The sequence below is a fragment of the Arabidopsis lyrata genome (assembly GCF_000004255.2).
Source record: "Arabidopsis lyrata subsp. lyrata unplaced genomic scaffold ARALYscaffold_3, whole genome shotgun sequence".
NCBI classification, from domain to species: domain Eukaryota; kingdom Viridiplantae; phylum Streptophyta; class Magnoliopsida; order Brassicales; family Brassicaceae; genus Arabidopsis; species Arabidopsis lyrata.
Window position 1 is genome coordinate 8,622,925 of NW_003302553.1, and position 15,737 is coordinate 8,638,661.

A 15,737-nucleotide genomic window follows, 5' to 3' on the forward strand; every position below is an offset into this window, starting at 1 on the left:
TTTCCAGATTCTCTTCGATTGCAACATGGTGATTGTTTTCCGCGGAGGAGATTGTTGAACAGAAATCGAATCGGAAATTGTTCACCACTACACTGCTCGACATATCCCTTCACAGATGGAATCATGATCGACGAGTAGAGCAATAAAATCTTGGAGCGGCGAGTTTTTGATCTTCGTTTTGTTTTTTCTTCTTTAGTTCACCGACGAATTCTAATCCGTTAACGGATTATAATTTTGTCCGTTTGTTTTTTTTTTCAATTAAAAAAATTTCATTTGTTTCTTTTAACAATTAATCCAAATTAATTAAATCCAAAAATCTTACTAATTATAACCATATCTCATATAATAATTCAACTAACCTAATTTGTTTATATAATACCTTTAGTATACATAATTTTTAAGTTTATACTATTTTAAAAAATACACACATTCAGCACTTAACTTTTATTTACAATAAATAGAAATGCATAAATTCAATAATTGGTAATTTTAATTATTTGACTCAATATATTACAATCAAATCAAAATTCATATAGTCTGTTACCAATATTATAAACTAGGATCTTAATAAAAATATACACGTTAATATATGGGCCTTAAGCCCAAAGTAATCCTTATTTTCTCTCCATAAAACTAAAACTAATCTTTAATTAAGTTTCTTTTTCCGATCTCGAGAACAGAAAAAAAACAGCAAACAAATCATCGTCTCCAAGATCGTTGCGTTTCCCGCTCAAACTTCCGAAGCTCTCGTGACATCATCAATGGCACTCTTCTATAACCTGCAAGAAAATCAGATAGTGGTACCAGAAGGTAAGTGTAATTAATGAACTTCAGATTTCATAACAGTTGATAGTTCATGAAATCAAGAATCGGGATTGTAGATACACCAGAATTTGCTTGCGTTTTAAGGTATCTATTCATTTTAATACTCATGAAGACATAGATCATGAGATCGATTGCTTCTTGATAGGATTAGTAAGTTAGAAGAACACAAGCCACTAAACAATCAAGAAACTATGTATATCATGAACAATTGATGTATCCTTAGAACATAAAAACGACTATACACAAATCAACAACACCATTCAACGTGTGAGTTTGCTTATAGCTTGAATTTTAATGATTTGGTACAATTATCTTGTATTCTCTATTGCAGATGTCCAGCTATTGATCAATATCTCCGTAGAGAGATAGATTCCTCACAGGACCAGAGATGGAAGTTATGTTTGCACATAGGAACCTATTCCCTGTTTCAGCGGTCACACCAGCTGAGACAACTGGTCTTTTCAGAATACAGAGCGTATATTTTATTGATGAAAACGTGTGGGACTTGGCTCCACATGGGAATGGAGTCGTAGTCGGTGGGGTTTTGGTAAGTTAATGGAACCTCTCATCAGATTTGGTTCAATGTTTTGCTAAGTTAATGGAACATTTTGTTTCCAAAATGCAGCAAGGAAACAACATCCGGCTTAACTTCACATTTGCTACCAGTGCTCAGCTATCTAGACGAACCATACGAAATAGACACGAGTAAGTTTTTGTTTTTTTCGTGATCAGATTTGTATCAACTTAACAGGGCCCCTAATGGTGTTTTCCCTTTTCTATTTCAGGTTCAATGCCGACACCTTTGTCCACTACTTCTGAAGCGACAACTTTATAATCTGTTGTCCAATTGAACTATAGAATTTAGATTGGCAAGGTTTTGTTTTCTATTAACTCTGCATGTGAAACTATTGGTGTTATAGCACTCGCAATTAGGTCACAGTTCTTAGCATATCAGTAAAACATCTTGAAACTAATCTAAGCCAACGGAAACCCTTTCAGTGGAATAAGTTAAATTAAGGCTATATCAACTATTGTGAGAAAGTCAAGGTACTGTAGGTCTCACATCGTAGGGCTGGAAGAACGCAGCATAGGCTGAATAGAGCACATAGGTTCAAATCAAACTATAAATAAAGTCAAGAGCAATTGCTACAGCGGGATACATTACCTCATTTAAAACCGCCATGGCGAGATGTAGCCATCTTCTGCCTGCATTCTAAATCATGCTTTAGGTCTCCAACTGCGCAGGCAATATAAAGGTCAGCTACATGTTCGTTTGATGTCAATTGACTAGATACAGGAAAATTCTCCGAATATACAGTGATTACACATCAACCATAGAGAACGGTATGAAGTAAATATACCCTCTATCCAGTGCATATGTAGCTTGTGGGAGTGCTCTGTTGGTTTCGCTTTCCTCTGATGTTGTATCACCTCCATTGTCAAATACGACCGCGACACGGTTCCCACTCATCTCATAGATAGCTAGATAATGGTCTGCAGGAATATAAAATAATTGTTAAAGACAAAAGATAGGGCATCTACTATCCTATGTGCATAGTATTTAGCATGTCATGGAAGTTAACTAGGTCTTAGAGGGTTCTAACGCCATGAAGAGCAAAAGAAAGAGAGTAAATAGGTAAGAGAAAGACAAAACAAACTAAAAACCACAAGACATTTGACCTATCGTTTCTCTTTCACAGGACGAGTAAGCAGCTGACCTGCCAGGAATAACAGTAAATACACTCTTTTGACCATCAGATGTAAAAGTCTTGCCCATCCATTCACAACCCATTATCCATTCACAAGGCAACATAGGAAGAAATTTAAATTTCGATGAGCTAGCTAGAGCAATTTTTTCTAGCGCAGATCACAAACAACCAACTCGAACCTCTGGTTATATTATCCAAGATTTTTACAGGATGGTGCCTGAGGCTGCCAGGTTTCGAAGGAATAAAGAGTTTTGGTGTAGCAAGAAAAATTACGTATTCTATAAAGCTCATTTGAAAAGTATGGAATCTAAGTGCATTCAAAAAAACCTTGAGCTAGAAATCCCTACCCTCTTTAGGCGTTCCAATCTAATTGGAAGTTCAAGAACAATCAGTACAGACTAAATTTTCTCAATCTGAGTTAACGCAATTATACCTTTTCGAACACCTCGAGTTTTGGCACAGTTTTCTTGATAGCTTCCTCAAAAACCTCGGCACAAGCCTCATCATCATCAACTCCCATCTGTTTTCGCTTCAGAATTCTTCCTCAGCTTGCTTCCGCTTCTACGTTCTCAACATCGGATTCATTGTATTCATCAGAAAATCCTGATCCACAATCGACAAATATTGATTTGACCCACAATTGACAACAACAACAACAACAACAAAAAAAAAAAGGGGGAACTTGTAAATCTGATTTGATCTAAGAAGTAAGAAGACGATAGCAACTGTACCTTGCCGGCCGGAGGTACAAACCGGCTCCGCCATTCTCAGACCCGTGAACCGATCTAAAACGATTCCACCAGACCACCGCGTCCCGACCCCGTTCGGACCTGTCGGGTCCCGGCCTCCCATGTATCTCTGTATCTCTATTAGAGCATAAGCTCTACCGCAGCAGAATGAGATTCTCGATATTGTTTTCGTTTTGGGGCCTGAAAGCCCAGGCCCAGCTATATTATTTACGAAATTGGCTTGCTAATGGGTAAATTTCTTAGATTAACTTTGTGTAATGGATGTTTTTGTTTAGACTTGCAAAACGGTAGTTTTTTTTTTTCTTCCACTAATTCTTACTGACCATTTTGTTGAAACAACGTGGATCTTTTATAATCAACTAGGCAGGCTGTGGCTTTTTTTTTTTTGTTGAAATGTGTAATTTATAAATCAAAATAAGAAACTATGTACAAGAGTTTTGTAAGTAGCTAATAAAAGATTAAGCTAAAATAGAGCAATACATGAAACAGAGTTAAGGCCGGACCATAAGCCATCGTTGAAATAGAATAAAAATATCATTAAAGAATGAAAGTTGAGGTTTACAAAGAAGTTAGATCTAGATAATTATTATTTTGCCAAAAAAGGTAAAACAAAAACAAGGAAGTATAAACAAGAGAATTATAAGATTCTTTATCGGAGTCACAGTTGCATCAGTCTGGAGAAGTTGCGTCTGTGTCTTCTAGCTTAAATCGAGTTACGTACTAGTTTGTCAATTTCCCTGAAAACTGTCGAGGCTGGAATGACTTGGAAGTTGTGAAGCATGTTGTTTTTCTGTTTTCATATGCCGTAGACGATGGCTTGAGTCACAAGTTTTCGCAGCAGAGTTGGGGTTCTTGCAGAATCAACATGGTTATTGTCATTTAGGGATATAGGTTTTTTTACAGTTTTTTGTGTTCTTTCTTACACGATTATTTTAATTTGTTCTACAATTGTTCTTTTATCATTAAATTATGAAATAGAAATTTATGGGGCAAAATTCGATTGGTTAGATGACTTGTGTTTTATAATATAAAGGATATGTATGTTCGTTTTTTGACTTGAGATTTTTCTTTTTTACGATTTGATTTTGGATGTCTATATAAAATATGTTTAAATGTAATTCGTACATATATAATATTATAATTTTAAAATAAATTAGAAAGGATATATAAATCATTTAGAAATACCTTTCACACATTCGCCAATGAAACGTTCTATGGATTTTCTTGTTTTTGTTTTTGTTTTATTATATTTTGGACAAAGAAGCATGTTCGTAACTTTAGCTTCTTTTTTTCTCGTAACTTAAGCATGCATTATCAAGTGTTTGATCATGTCAACCATCAATTTGGATACCAAACGTCTATTATATATATATATATGAAATATTAGTTTTGATTGTGTCAATGAAATATACTACTTCCAAATTATTTTGTACGTTCTTACGATTTTTTTTTTTAATTTTTTGAATGCAATTATTTTAATGACATTCTATGTAATATTCTACAATTAAAATGTTTTTTATTTTTTAGCGATTCCCAATATGAAAAATAAATAAATAATTAGATAATGAGTCAGCAGCTTCGGTGAATTGTTCTGTATCTCGGAGTATTACTGCCGGCGACGAGGGATAGTCTTATCTTCTTCTCTCAGATGACTTTTATTTTTCTTTCTCTTCAGATTCAAATCCTAGATTCGATCGGAGAATGACCACGACGACGCCGGAGAAGACTCCGGCGAGACCTCTCTCTATCCATGATTGGGACGTTCTCATCGACGACTTCCGAGACGCCGGCGCTCCTCGCGACTGGTTCACTTCCGTTTTCCAGATTGATTCTCTGGTAGACTTCGCTCTCTCGTCTCTCCTCAAGAAAGACTTTCCTACGCCGGTGAAGCTCTCAATCCTTGTCTTTCTCGACGAATTTTCCCCGATTTTGTTTGATAAATGTGGTAACGACACCTTTGATCGCTTCATCGATGTTCTCCGTGCGATTGTACAATCTCCGACTGATGGATCTTCCGGATTTAAAGAGCAAGCTATGGTCTCTTTTACGTCTGTGCTTGTATCGATTGATTCTTTCTCTGTAGGTCACGTTGAAGCAGTTGTTGATTTACTTCTTGCGCTCGTTAATCGTCCTAACCACGGCTTTGATCGACAAGCTCGTGCTATCGCCTGTGAGTGTTTACGTCAGCTTGAGAAAGCATTTCCTGGTTTGCTATCTGATGTCGCTGGTCATCTTTGGTCGTTGTGTCAAGCGGAGAGAACTCACGCCGTGCAAGCTTATCTTCTCTTGTTCACTACAATTGTCTACAATGTGGTTAATCAGAAGCTTAAGGTTTCACTTCTTAGTACCTCTGTACCATTGGTGCCTTTTAATGCTCCTAATTGGATGCGTGATCAGAGTTTGATTATGAGTCATGGTCAAGGGTTGGGGCCAGATCAAAAGGAACTGAGACGAACATTGGCTTTTATGTTGGAATCTCCGTATTTGTTCACGTCTTGTGCTATGATGGAATTTATGGGTATGGTTGTGCCACTTGCGTCGGCGTTGGAGTTACAGGCCTCTATGTTGAAAGTTCAGTTCTTGGGGATGATTTATTCGTTTGATCCAATGCTTTGTCATGTTGTCTTGCTTGTGTATTCTCAGTTCCCTGATGCGTTTGAGGGACAAGAGAAAGAGATCATGAGACGTCTTATGCTCTTTTCCAAGGAGACTCAGATCTATCTTGTTTTCCGCTTGCTTGCACTGCACTGGTTAATGGGTTTGTTGAATAAGCTTATGCTGAGTGGGGAGCTTGAGAAGAGGAAATCTGTTCTTGAGATGGGTCAGAAGTTTCATCCTGTAGTTTTTGATCCACTCGCTTTGAAAGCGTTGAAGCTTGATCTGCTGGTACAATGCTCTGTTAGTTCCAACGCTTTGAGTGGAGGTGATAACAGTAAGTCTGCTGGAGATCTGTTGCAGGACTGCTTGGTATCGGTTTCGGATTTCAAATGGTTGCCTTCATGGAGCTCAGAAACTGAACTAGCATTCCGCACTTTACACAAGTTTCTGATATGTGCATCTACACATTCCGACTCTGACCCTTCCACCACTAGAAGCCTTATGGAGTCTAGCCTCTTCCAAAACGTGCAGGTCTGTAGCTCTCTTTGCTTGCTTCTTGGTCTTGCTTGATGATGGTTCACTTTTGCTAGTTTTCAGAAGGAACGGAACTCTGTGGCCCTTTTTAGTTTTAATTAGTTTTAGTTCATGAACCAATCTTTTTGCTGATTCTGCTCTCAGATGTACTCTTCCTTTATTTTGATTGTCTTCTATATTTAATTCAGGGGTTGCTGGTAGACATGACTTTGGAGTTTCAAATCTTGGTCCCTGTTATTGTGGCTTTTATTGAGCGGTTGATACACTGTCACAAGCATCAGTGGTTAGGAGAGCGGTTTCTTCAGACAGTCGATGAGAATCTGCTTCCCAAACTTAAGAAAAAAAACTTATTAACAGCTTACTTCCCGCTTTTCCATCGGATAGCCGAGAATGATACAATACCTCCTTCTCGATTGATAGAGCTGCTTACGAAGTTTGTAATTTCACTTGTTGAGAAGCGCGGGTTTGATGTGGGGTTGAAATTGTGGGATCAAGGAACTGAAGTTCTTGGCATTTGTCGAACACTGATGAGTCACCATAAGAGCTCTAGATTATTTCTTGGACTTTCTCGCCTTCTTTCCCTCACATGTCTCTATTTCCCTGATCTGGAGGTCCGAGACAATGCTAGGTATGACCATGACACACACTTAACTAAATCTTTCTAATATTTATGAATCGTGATGGCGTTAACCCGACCTTTTAAATTGGTATATTGTAGGATATATCTGAGGATGCTGGTCTGTATACCAGGACAGAGAATTAAGAACATATTGAAGCCCGCAGATGCTGTCTCTCCATCAACCCATTCTTCTACATTCTTTAGTGTTCAAAGTCCTCGTTTTCGTCATGATCCTAGTAAATCTCGGAACCTTTCATCCTATATTCATCTTGAACGGGTTACGCCCCTACTCGTGAAACAGTCATGGTCATTGTCTCTACCATCTCTAAGTGTTGGAACTGATGGATATAGCATTATAGAAAACAAAATCCAGGTAGATGAAGTTGAGCCGGATGGCAGTCAAGAACTTCAGATTTTGCCAGAAGCTCGAAGAATTGAATCAGGAAAACCTACGTTAAGGGTAATGGACTCAAAGATTGCAGAGATTCTAGAAAGATTAAGAAGATATTTCTCTGTGATTCCTGATTTCAAACACATGCCTGGAATTAAGGTTAGAATAACGTGTACTTTGAGATTGGATGCTGAACCATATAGCAGTATATGGGGAAGTGAAAGTCAGAAAATCGATTTAGAGAAAGTCGACTCACCTCCTGCGATTTTCGCGACCGTACTCAAATTCTCATCTTCAGCCCCGTATGGCTCTATTCCCTCATGCCGCATACCTTTCCTTCTTGGTGAGCCTCATTGGAACAGCAATGTACCCAATGAAGAAGTTTCTTTAGACATCGTCCTGGTAGAAAACACACTGAAAGAGGAGGAAAAAGATGGCTTGAGAGGAGCACCTGTAACAGTGGAACTGGAACCTAGAGAACCTACACCAGGTTTGGTCGAGGTTTCAATGGAAGCAAATGCAGAGAATGGTCAGATGATTCAGGGAAAACTCGAGAGTGTCCCTGTGGGTATCGAAGACATGTTCCTAAAAGCTCTTGCTCCAGTGGACGAACCTGAAGATACAATACCGAGCTACTACTCAGATCTATTCAATGCTTTGTGGGAAGTGTGTGGTTCTTCATCCAGCACCGCACACGAAACATTTGCACTAAAAGGTGGCAAAACGGCTGCAGCAGTCAGCGGGACTCGGTCAGTAAAACTGCTTGAAGTCCCTGCGGAAATTGTAATACAGGCCACTGAGCTTCGCTTAGCGCCCTTTGTTGTGGCTATCAGCGGAGAACAGCTTGTAAACATTGTAAGAGACGGAGGAATCATCGAGAACATTGTGTGGAAGGAAGAGGAAGAAGAACAAGGGGATCGCGCAAATGCGGACCAGTCTTCTTCATCCTCGGTGGGATTAAACCGAGGCCCTCTTCGTCTGACATACATTGGATATGGAGATGACCAAGAGGTTCCGATGACGAGGAGCAGAGGGAAAATGGGAAAGATAAAGATGCTGATGTTTCTTCCTCCGAGATATCATCTGATGTTTGAAATGGAAGTTGGTGAAGGATCGACATTGGTGCATATAAGAACAGATTATTGGCCTTGCTTAGCTTATGTTGATGATTACTTAGAAGCTTTGTTTTTGCAATAGCAGAGACTTTCACTATTTTTTGCTTATTCTTTTGGCACACCTACATATAAAGTTACCCAAACGAACAAACACAGAGTCTGACGATGCTATTTTTTTGAGAAATTTATTTTTATTGGGATAAAGTAGAAACTAGTGCAAGTGAGATAGTTCTAAAGTGAAATTGTATCTTTGGAAGGCCATTGATGACAAAGTTTTTAATAACAAAGAAGAAGAAAACTATTCTCATAAAAATAGAAGACAAAAAAGGTAAAAAACGAATGAAAAAAGATGCAAGAAAGAAAGAAAACTATTATTCATAAAAAATAAGCTATAAAATTAATAGTTGTATATTAGGCCTTGTTTGTTTCATCATTTGGTATTTGCATCCAAATGATCTATCCAGATGATGCATCTGAATGATGTTTGTTTGATCATTTGGGTAGTTCATCTTAATGATGCATTTAAAGGGACATTTGTTTGTTTGATCATTTGGTAATTCATCCACATCCTCATCTAAATAAAAATGACTAAAATACCCATGCATTTAAATGGACCTTTAAAACCAACCAATGTCACTGCTTTAGTGAAATACATTCATAATGTAAGATTAGGGACATAATAATCAAAGCAGTGTCTTAAAACAGAGCAAGAAGAGATTGGTTTTGTTCCTCGATTTGCTTAATCTAGATAGAGACTTTACCAAACAAGTATTTGCTTCTCGATTCAAACCCAACTCCTGAAAGAACAAGTCAAGGATCATCAAATCCAGCAACAAAATCAAAACTTAGAAAACACATCAACCTACAGCTACGTGTGTGCACTATTCCATAAGAAACGAAAAAGAGTAAAACCCCTTAAACCAAGGATAAACAATTACCTTCATAAGGTGATTGTGTAGGTCCAAGAATCATAACATTGAAATACCGGGAGCTGCAGCAATCAATTGAACAAAACTCAGTTAAAATCATATTTAAGACCTGAAAACAAAGACATGAATCATAAAACTAATTACTGCTTAGGTACACAAACCTGTTAATATGGAAGTCTCGTTCCTTCAGCCATCTCTGTAGTGATAGAATCCCGCATATCCTCCATAATTCTGTCACCAGAAGGTACATATGGAACATGCCCATCATTTTCATCACCATGCTGCTCATATGATTCCACCATTTCCCAATGTCTAAAATCACTCAAAAGCTGGAAAAACAAATAGAGACAGCTTTTCAAAACCACTCAAAAGCTGGAAAAACAAATCAATAACATGATCCAACTAATTCTCATTCACACAAAATAAACCTTGCAACATTGATACATATAAAAAAACTAGGCAGTGAAAGACACTCATTGAATGAACCATTGTAACTCTCTTGTAACTTCTTTTTTACTATGAAACTAAACATAGTAGCAGCAACCTCCACACTAATAAAGTGACGTAGGAGGGACTTAGTTTTAGTAGTTTTACTTTTCCTTTGATATTTCCTTATTTCACGTTTCTATTTTGCTTAGAGTTTTCTATTTTATGTTTTGGTTTCTTCTCTATATAAAGAGAGATCCTAGGTTATTTGCAAGACAGTTTTATCATTCTAATTAATAAAAGCAGAGAGCTTTTCTCTAATCTGGTGGATTTCCAGAGTTTCAATCCTTCAAGTTCGACGCTTGCGAACTTGATTCCTATCTAGGCATAGTGTTTGCTATTCCTAGAGATTCCGACTGCGTCAAGTGGTATCAGAGCAGGCAATCTCCTACTCTTTTCGAAGCTTGAACAGCTATGGGTGATCAACCAGTAACCAAGGCCGACATGGAGGGTTTCACAGCAAGTTTGAAAGACTCAACCACGAACCTGGCAAATCTGGTGGCAGCGTTAACTAATCAGATTGCAGCATTAACCAATCAGATTGCTAACGCAGGACAAGGAGGAGGAGAAGGAATGGGACGAAATCAGAATCAACAAGGCAGACACAATCGACAACAAGGCAGAGAAGGAGAACAAGTGGTGTTTAACGAAAATCAGCAAAGAGGCAGAGAAAGAGAACCGGCTAGGCTTAACGAAAATCAGCAGAGAAACCAGGGAAGAGGAATCCCAAGAGTGGAAAACAATCGTGTTATTATCAATGAAAATTCAAGTTCTGATGAAGAGGAATTTGTGGAAGAAGAAGATGAGCAAAGGAATCGACAGAATAATCACGATTACCGCGTAAAGGCTGACATTCCATTATTTTATGGAACTATTGGAGTTGAAGATTTTCTAGACTGGCAAATCAGTGTTGATAGATTCTTTGAAGTCATGGGCGTTCCTGAAAACAAGCAGGTTAAGATGGTAGCGATCAGGCTGAAGAGTACTGCTGCTGTGTGGTGGGATAAACTTGTTATTCAGAGGCAAAGACAAAGAAAAGGGCCAGTCAAAACATGGAGGCGAATGAAGCAGCTCATGATGGAAAGGTTCTTACCGGAGGACTATGAACAGATTCTCTATAAGATGTATATTGAATGTGTTCAAGGAAAGAGGACCGTGACAGAGTATACGGCGGAGTTCTTGCGATTCTCTGAGCGTAATGACCTAGGAGAGACAGAAAATCAGAAAGTGGCAAGATACATCAGTGGGTTAAAGAGTTCTATACAAGAGAAGATGGGTTTGCAAACTGTATGGACAGTGCAAGAGGCTTCTAGTCTAGCTTTGAAAGCTGAGTTAATGGAAAAATCTCCTCGTAATTTTACTCCTTTTAGAAGATACTCATCCCAAAATAATTCTGAATTAACCGGAGATAAGGAGAAGAGTGTAGTGTCAAAGGATGCTAATCTTGGTAACAAAGGAACTGGTAGTTCTAACAATGGTTCTAATAATGTTCAGCAGAGCAAAACACCAATCCAAAGGCAAGGTAATAATTATGCGAGACCATCTATCGACAAGTGTTACCGTTGTCAAGGGCAAGGTCATAAATCAAATGTTTGTCCAAGCAGGAGAACTCTAGCTTACCTAGAGGAAGAAGAAGAACATGAAGAAGAGGATAATGAGTATGAAGGAGTTGAGTTTGCTGAAGAAGAATCGCATGAAAGGGTGAATTGTGTACTACAAAGAATCTTGTTGTCATCCAAAGAAGAGGGGCAACGCAAGAATTTGTTTCGAACACACTGCACTGTTCGAGATAAAGTGTGTAACCTGATTGTGGATAATGGTTGTACCGAGAATTTAGTTTCTCAGAAGCTAGTTGATCATTTTAAGCTACCTACAGAGCCACATGAGAAGCCATACGCTCTAGGTTGGGTTACCAAGGGTACCCAAGCTCAAGTAGCACTAACTTGTAAAGTTCCTATCTCCATTGGGAAGCACTATAAAGAAGAGGTACTTTGTGATGTTCTTGATATTGATGTTTGTCATATTTTACTTGGTCGACCTTGGCAGTATGATAATGATGTCACATATCGAGGACGGGATAACGTGTTGATGTTTACATGGGGTGTACACAAGATTGCAATGGCTCCTGTTTTACACTTTCATAAGGATTCAGTAAAGAAAAAGTCTAGTTTCTTGGTGTTGACGCATAGTGAAAAGGAGCTAGATGAATCCTTTAAAGAGACTAACTGTTTATGTCCGGTGGTGATCAAAGGATTAATGAGTGCTGTGAAAGAAGAGGTGGCAATTCCCGAAGATGTGCTAGAAATTTTAGAAGAGTTCAAGGAGTTGATAGCAGATGAATTACCAAATGATTTACCTCCCATGCGAGATATTCAACATCAGATCGATCTGATTCCGGGATCTAGCTTACCAAATCTTCCTCATTACCGTATGAGTCCTAAGGAGAATGAGATCTTGAGAGAGCAGATTGAAGATTTGTTGAAGAAAGGATTCATTCGTGAAAGTATGAGCCCATGTGCAGTTCCAGTCCTTCTTGTTCCCGAAGATATGCTTGATGAATTAACAGGTTCTAAGGTGTTTTCGAAGATAGATCTTCGTAGTGGATATCATCAGATCAGAATCAGACCCGGAGATGAATGGAAGACAGCTTTCAAAAGTAAAGATGGATTGTATGAATGGCTAGTGATGCCTTTTGGATTATCAAATGCACCTAGTACTTTTATGAGGCTAATGAATCAGGTTCTTCGCCCCTTCACAGGTTCTTTTGTGGTCGTTTATTTTGATGATATTTTGATATACAGTAAAACCAAAGAGGAGCACTTAGAGCACGTGAAGCAAGTGTTGCAAGTTCTACAAGAGAACCAGTTGTTCGTTAATTTGAAGAAGTGTGTATTTAGCACCAACAAGTTGCTATTTTTAGGATTTGTTGTTGGCGAGGATGGAATTCAAGTTGATGAAGATAAAGTGAGAGCTATCAGGGACTGGCCTACACCTCATTCGGTTACGGAAGTACGCAGTTTTCATGGTCTAGCTACTTTCTACCGGAGATTCATCAGAGATTTCAGTACTATTACTGCTCCTATTACCGAGTGTTTGAAGAAAGGTAAATTTTACTGGGGTTATGAGCAAGAGAAAAGCTTCGCCTCAATCAAAGAGAAGCTTTGTACTGCACCCGTTCTAGCATTACCTGACTTCGATAAGGTGTTTCAAGTTGAATGTGATGCTAGTGGGGTAGGCATAGGAGCTGTTTTGTCACAAGAGAAGAGGCCAGTTGCATTTTTCAGTGAGAAATTAAGTGAAGCTCGCCAAAAGTGGAGCACATACGATCAAGAATTTTATGCTGTATTTAGAGCTCTAAGACAGTGGGAGCACTATCTAGTACAGAGGGAGTTTATCTTGTTCACCGACCATCAGGCTTTGAAGTTCTTACACAGTCAGAAAGTGATCAATAAGATGCATGCTCGATGGGTAAGTTTTCTGCAGAAATTCCCTTTTATTATTCAACATAAATCAGGGACTCTTAACAAGGTCGCGGATGCTTTAAGTAGAAGAGCTTCTTTGCTAACAACCTTAGCACATGAAATTGTTGGATTTGAGTTCTTGAAAGAATTGTATGAGAGTGATATTGAATTCAAGGAGTTATGGGCCAAGTGTAGTGGAAAGCGTCCTTGTGCAGATTTCCACATTCGAGAGGACTATCTTTTTAAAGGTGATCGGTTATGTATTCCTTGCTCGTCTTTAAGAGAGAAATTAATTCGGGATCTTCATGGTGGTGGTCTTAGCGGTCATTTGGGTAGAGATAAGACCATTGCTAGCTTGGAGGAAAGGTATTACTGGCCACATCTAAGAAGAGACGCAGGGACTATTGTCAAAAGGTGTTATATCTGTCAGGTTTCTAAAGGTCAGTCTCAAAATACTGGTCTTTATATGCCTTTACCTATTCCGGATGATATTTGGCAAGATTTGGCTATGGATTTTGTGTTGGGATTGCCCCGTACGCAACGAGGTGTGGATTCTGTGTTCGTGGTAGTTGACAGGTTCTCTAAAATGACTCACTTTATTGCTTGCAAGAAGACTGCTGATGCGTCAAATATAGCCAAACTATTTTTCAGAGAGATCGTGCGTCTTCACGGGGTTCCTAAATCGATTACTTCAGATAGGGATACAAAGTTTCTCAGTCATTTCTGGATTACTCTTTGGAAGATGTTCGGAACAGCTTTAAATAGAAGTTCTACAGCTCATCCACAAACTGATGGACAGACTGAAGTAACCAACAGAACTTTGGGAAATATGATTCGGAGTATTTGTGGAGACAAGCCAAAACAGTGGGATTTAGCTCTACCTCAAGTAGAATTTGCTTACAACAGTGCTGTACATTCTGCGACAGGAAAATCACCTTTTTCTCTAGTGTATACTTCTGTTCCTAAGCATGTGGTTGATTTGATTAAGTTGCCAAAGGCTCCTGGAGTAAGTGCATCAGCTGAAACTATGGCTGAAGAGATTTTAGCTGTTAAGGAAGCTGTCAAGGCTAAGTTAGAGGCTACCGGGATGAAGAACAAGGTCGCTGCTGATAAACGTCGGAGGTTCAAAGTTTTCAAAGAAGGTGATGATGTGATGGTGTTCCTTCGTAAAGAGAGATTTCTAGTTGGTACGTACAACAAGCTGAAGCCTCGCAAGTATGGCCCGTTCAAGGTGTTACGGAAGATCAATGATAATGCTTATGTTGTGGCCCTCCCGGAATCGATGAACATTTCCAATACCTTTAATGTAGCTGACATTCATGAGTATCATGCAGATGAAGTCCTTTATCCAGAAGAGAACTTGAGGACAAGTTCTTCAGAGGTGGAGGAGACTGACGTAGGAGGGACTTAGTTTTAGTAGTTTTACTTTTCCTTTGATATTTCCTTATTTCACGTTTCTATTTTGCTTAGAGTTTTCTATTTTATGTTTTGGTTTCTTCTCTATATAAAGAGAGATCCTAGGTTATTTGCAAGACAGTTTTATCATTCTAATTAATAAAAGCAGAGAGCTTTTCTCTAATCTGGTGGATTTCCAGAGTTTCAATCCACCATTGTAACTCTCTTGTAACTTCCTTTTTACTATGAAACTAAACATAGTAGCAGCAACCTCCACACTAATAATAAAGATTGAAACAGAAGCTATTAATTAAGGTCTCTTCCATGAAGCCACACAGTATTTAAATTCATCATATAAAAGATGGTTTAACACACAACAATTTGTATATACTGGTTTAGACCTTGTTGGTTAGGTCCCTCCCACGTCTTCCCTTACCTTTGCTCTTCCTCTTCCTCTTCCTCTTATTCTCTCTCCCTTCGCGTCCTGCAATTTAGTTGATTTGCACTGAACTTGGGACATATATAAGAGCACACAAGTGGGTTATCGTATGTTTCTTCTCCAAGATTCACTTTTTTCAGATATCCATTCTCTCCAATGATGAAAGAAGTTGTTCTTTCACAAATTCTTTTGCCTTCTACAAAACCCTCTGCATGGATCACCACGGCGAGTTTCTTCTCTTCGTCAATGAAGAAGCCGCTCAATATCAACTTTTAAGAAGGGGGTCCACGACACCGCATTGGCCTCTATCTTAGTAGTAATCCAAATCTCTATCATAGTAGTATCACGTTGTTGATATAACGCCGCAAGTTTCTCTTCTTTAACACAAGATAGAATCCCATTATCTTCTGATGCAAAATCAAGTGTAAATGGTAGATCAAGAAGCTTTCCAAATCTCTCTGCCGTAAAATCAAAACAGATTAAGAAA

The 15,737-nt window shown here is 38.6% G+C and overlaps 3 protein-coding genes and 1 long non-coding RNA gene across 4 annotated transcripts in view; 2 read left to right on the forward strand and 2 right to left on the reverse strand.

Annotated features, from left to right (window-relative positions):
- The first annotated feature begins 730 nt into the window (after nt 1-730).
- Nucleotides 731-1,195, forward strand: LOC110229638. The gene is made up of 2 exons (XR_002333012.1): nt 731-810; nt 1,157-1,195. It is a non-coding gene; the product is annotated as an uncharacterized LOC110229638 (long non-coding RNA).
- Nucleotides 1,196-4,863: 3,668 nt separating this feature from the next.
- On the forward strand, nt 4,864-8,754 carry LOC9321408 (AP-5 complex subunit beta-1). The gene is made up of 3 exons (XM_002883163.2): nt 4,864-6,412; nt 6,604-7,043; nt 7,134-8,754. Exons 1-3 carry the CDS (start codon nt 4,985-4,987, stop codon nt 8,620-8,622), a joined length of 3,357 nt encoding a protein of 1,118 aa, XP_002883209.1. The 5' UTR covers nt 4,864-4,984; the 3' UTR covers nt 8,623-8,754.
- Nucleotides 8,755-9,160: 406 nt separating this feature from the next.
- LOC110230388 (ubiquitin-conjugating enzyme E2 36-like) lies at nt 9,161-9,791 on the reverse strand. Its single transcript, XM_021033133.1, has 3 exons — nt 9,631-9,791; nt 9,479-9,531; nt 9,161-9,337 (listed from the first exon to the last, which is right to left on the reverse strand). Exons 1-3 carry the CDS (start codon nt 9,756-9,758, stop codon nt 9,285-9,287), a joined length of 234 nt encoding a protein of 77 aa, XP_020888792.1. The 5' UTR covers nt 9,759-9,791; the 3' UTR covers nt 9,161-9,284.
- Nucleotides 9,792-15,493: 5,702 nt separating this feature from the next.
- The window catches only part of LOC9319277 (F-box protein At3g19880), a 1,079-nt gene continuing 835 nt past the window's right edge, over nt 15,494-15,737 (reverse strand). The window contains 1 exon segment of the mRNA XM_002885296.2: nt 15,494-15,737. Within this exon segment, the coding sequence (XP_002885342.2) occupies nt 15,494-15,737 (244 nt within the window).

Excerpts from the sequence above, each read along its gene's own strand:
- LOC9321408 (XM_002883163.2), top strand. The coding sequence starts at position 4,985 with ATGACCACGACGACGCCGGAGAAGACTCCGGCGAGACCTCTCTCTATC. Across the intron at positions 6,413-6,603 it reads GCCTCTTCCAAAACGTGCAG|GGGTTGCTGGTAGACATGAC; the intron begins GTCTGTAGCTCT and ends TATTTAATTCAG. Across the intron at positions 7,044-7,133 it reads GAGGTCCGAGACAATGCTAG|GATATATCTGAGGATGCTGG; the intron begins GTATGACCATGA and ends GGTATATTGTAG.
- LOC110230388 (XM_021033133.1), bottom strand. The coding sequence starts at position 9,758 with ATGAGCAGCATGGTGATGAAAATGATGGGCATGTTCCATATGTACCTT. Across the intron at positions 9,532-9,630 it reads CGAGACTTCCATATTAACAG|CTCCCGGTATTTCAATGTTA; the intron begins GTTTGTGTACCT and ends TGATTGCTGCAG. Across the intron at positions 9,338-9,478 it reads TACACAATCACCTTATGAAG|GAGTTGGGTTTGAATCGAGA; the intron begins GTAATTGTTTAT and ends TTGTTCTTTCAG.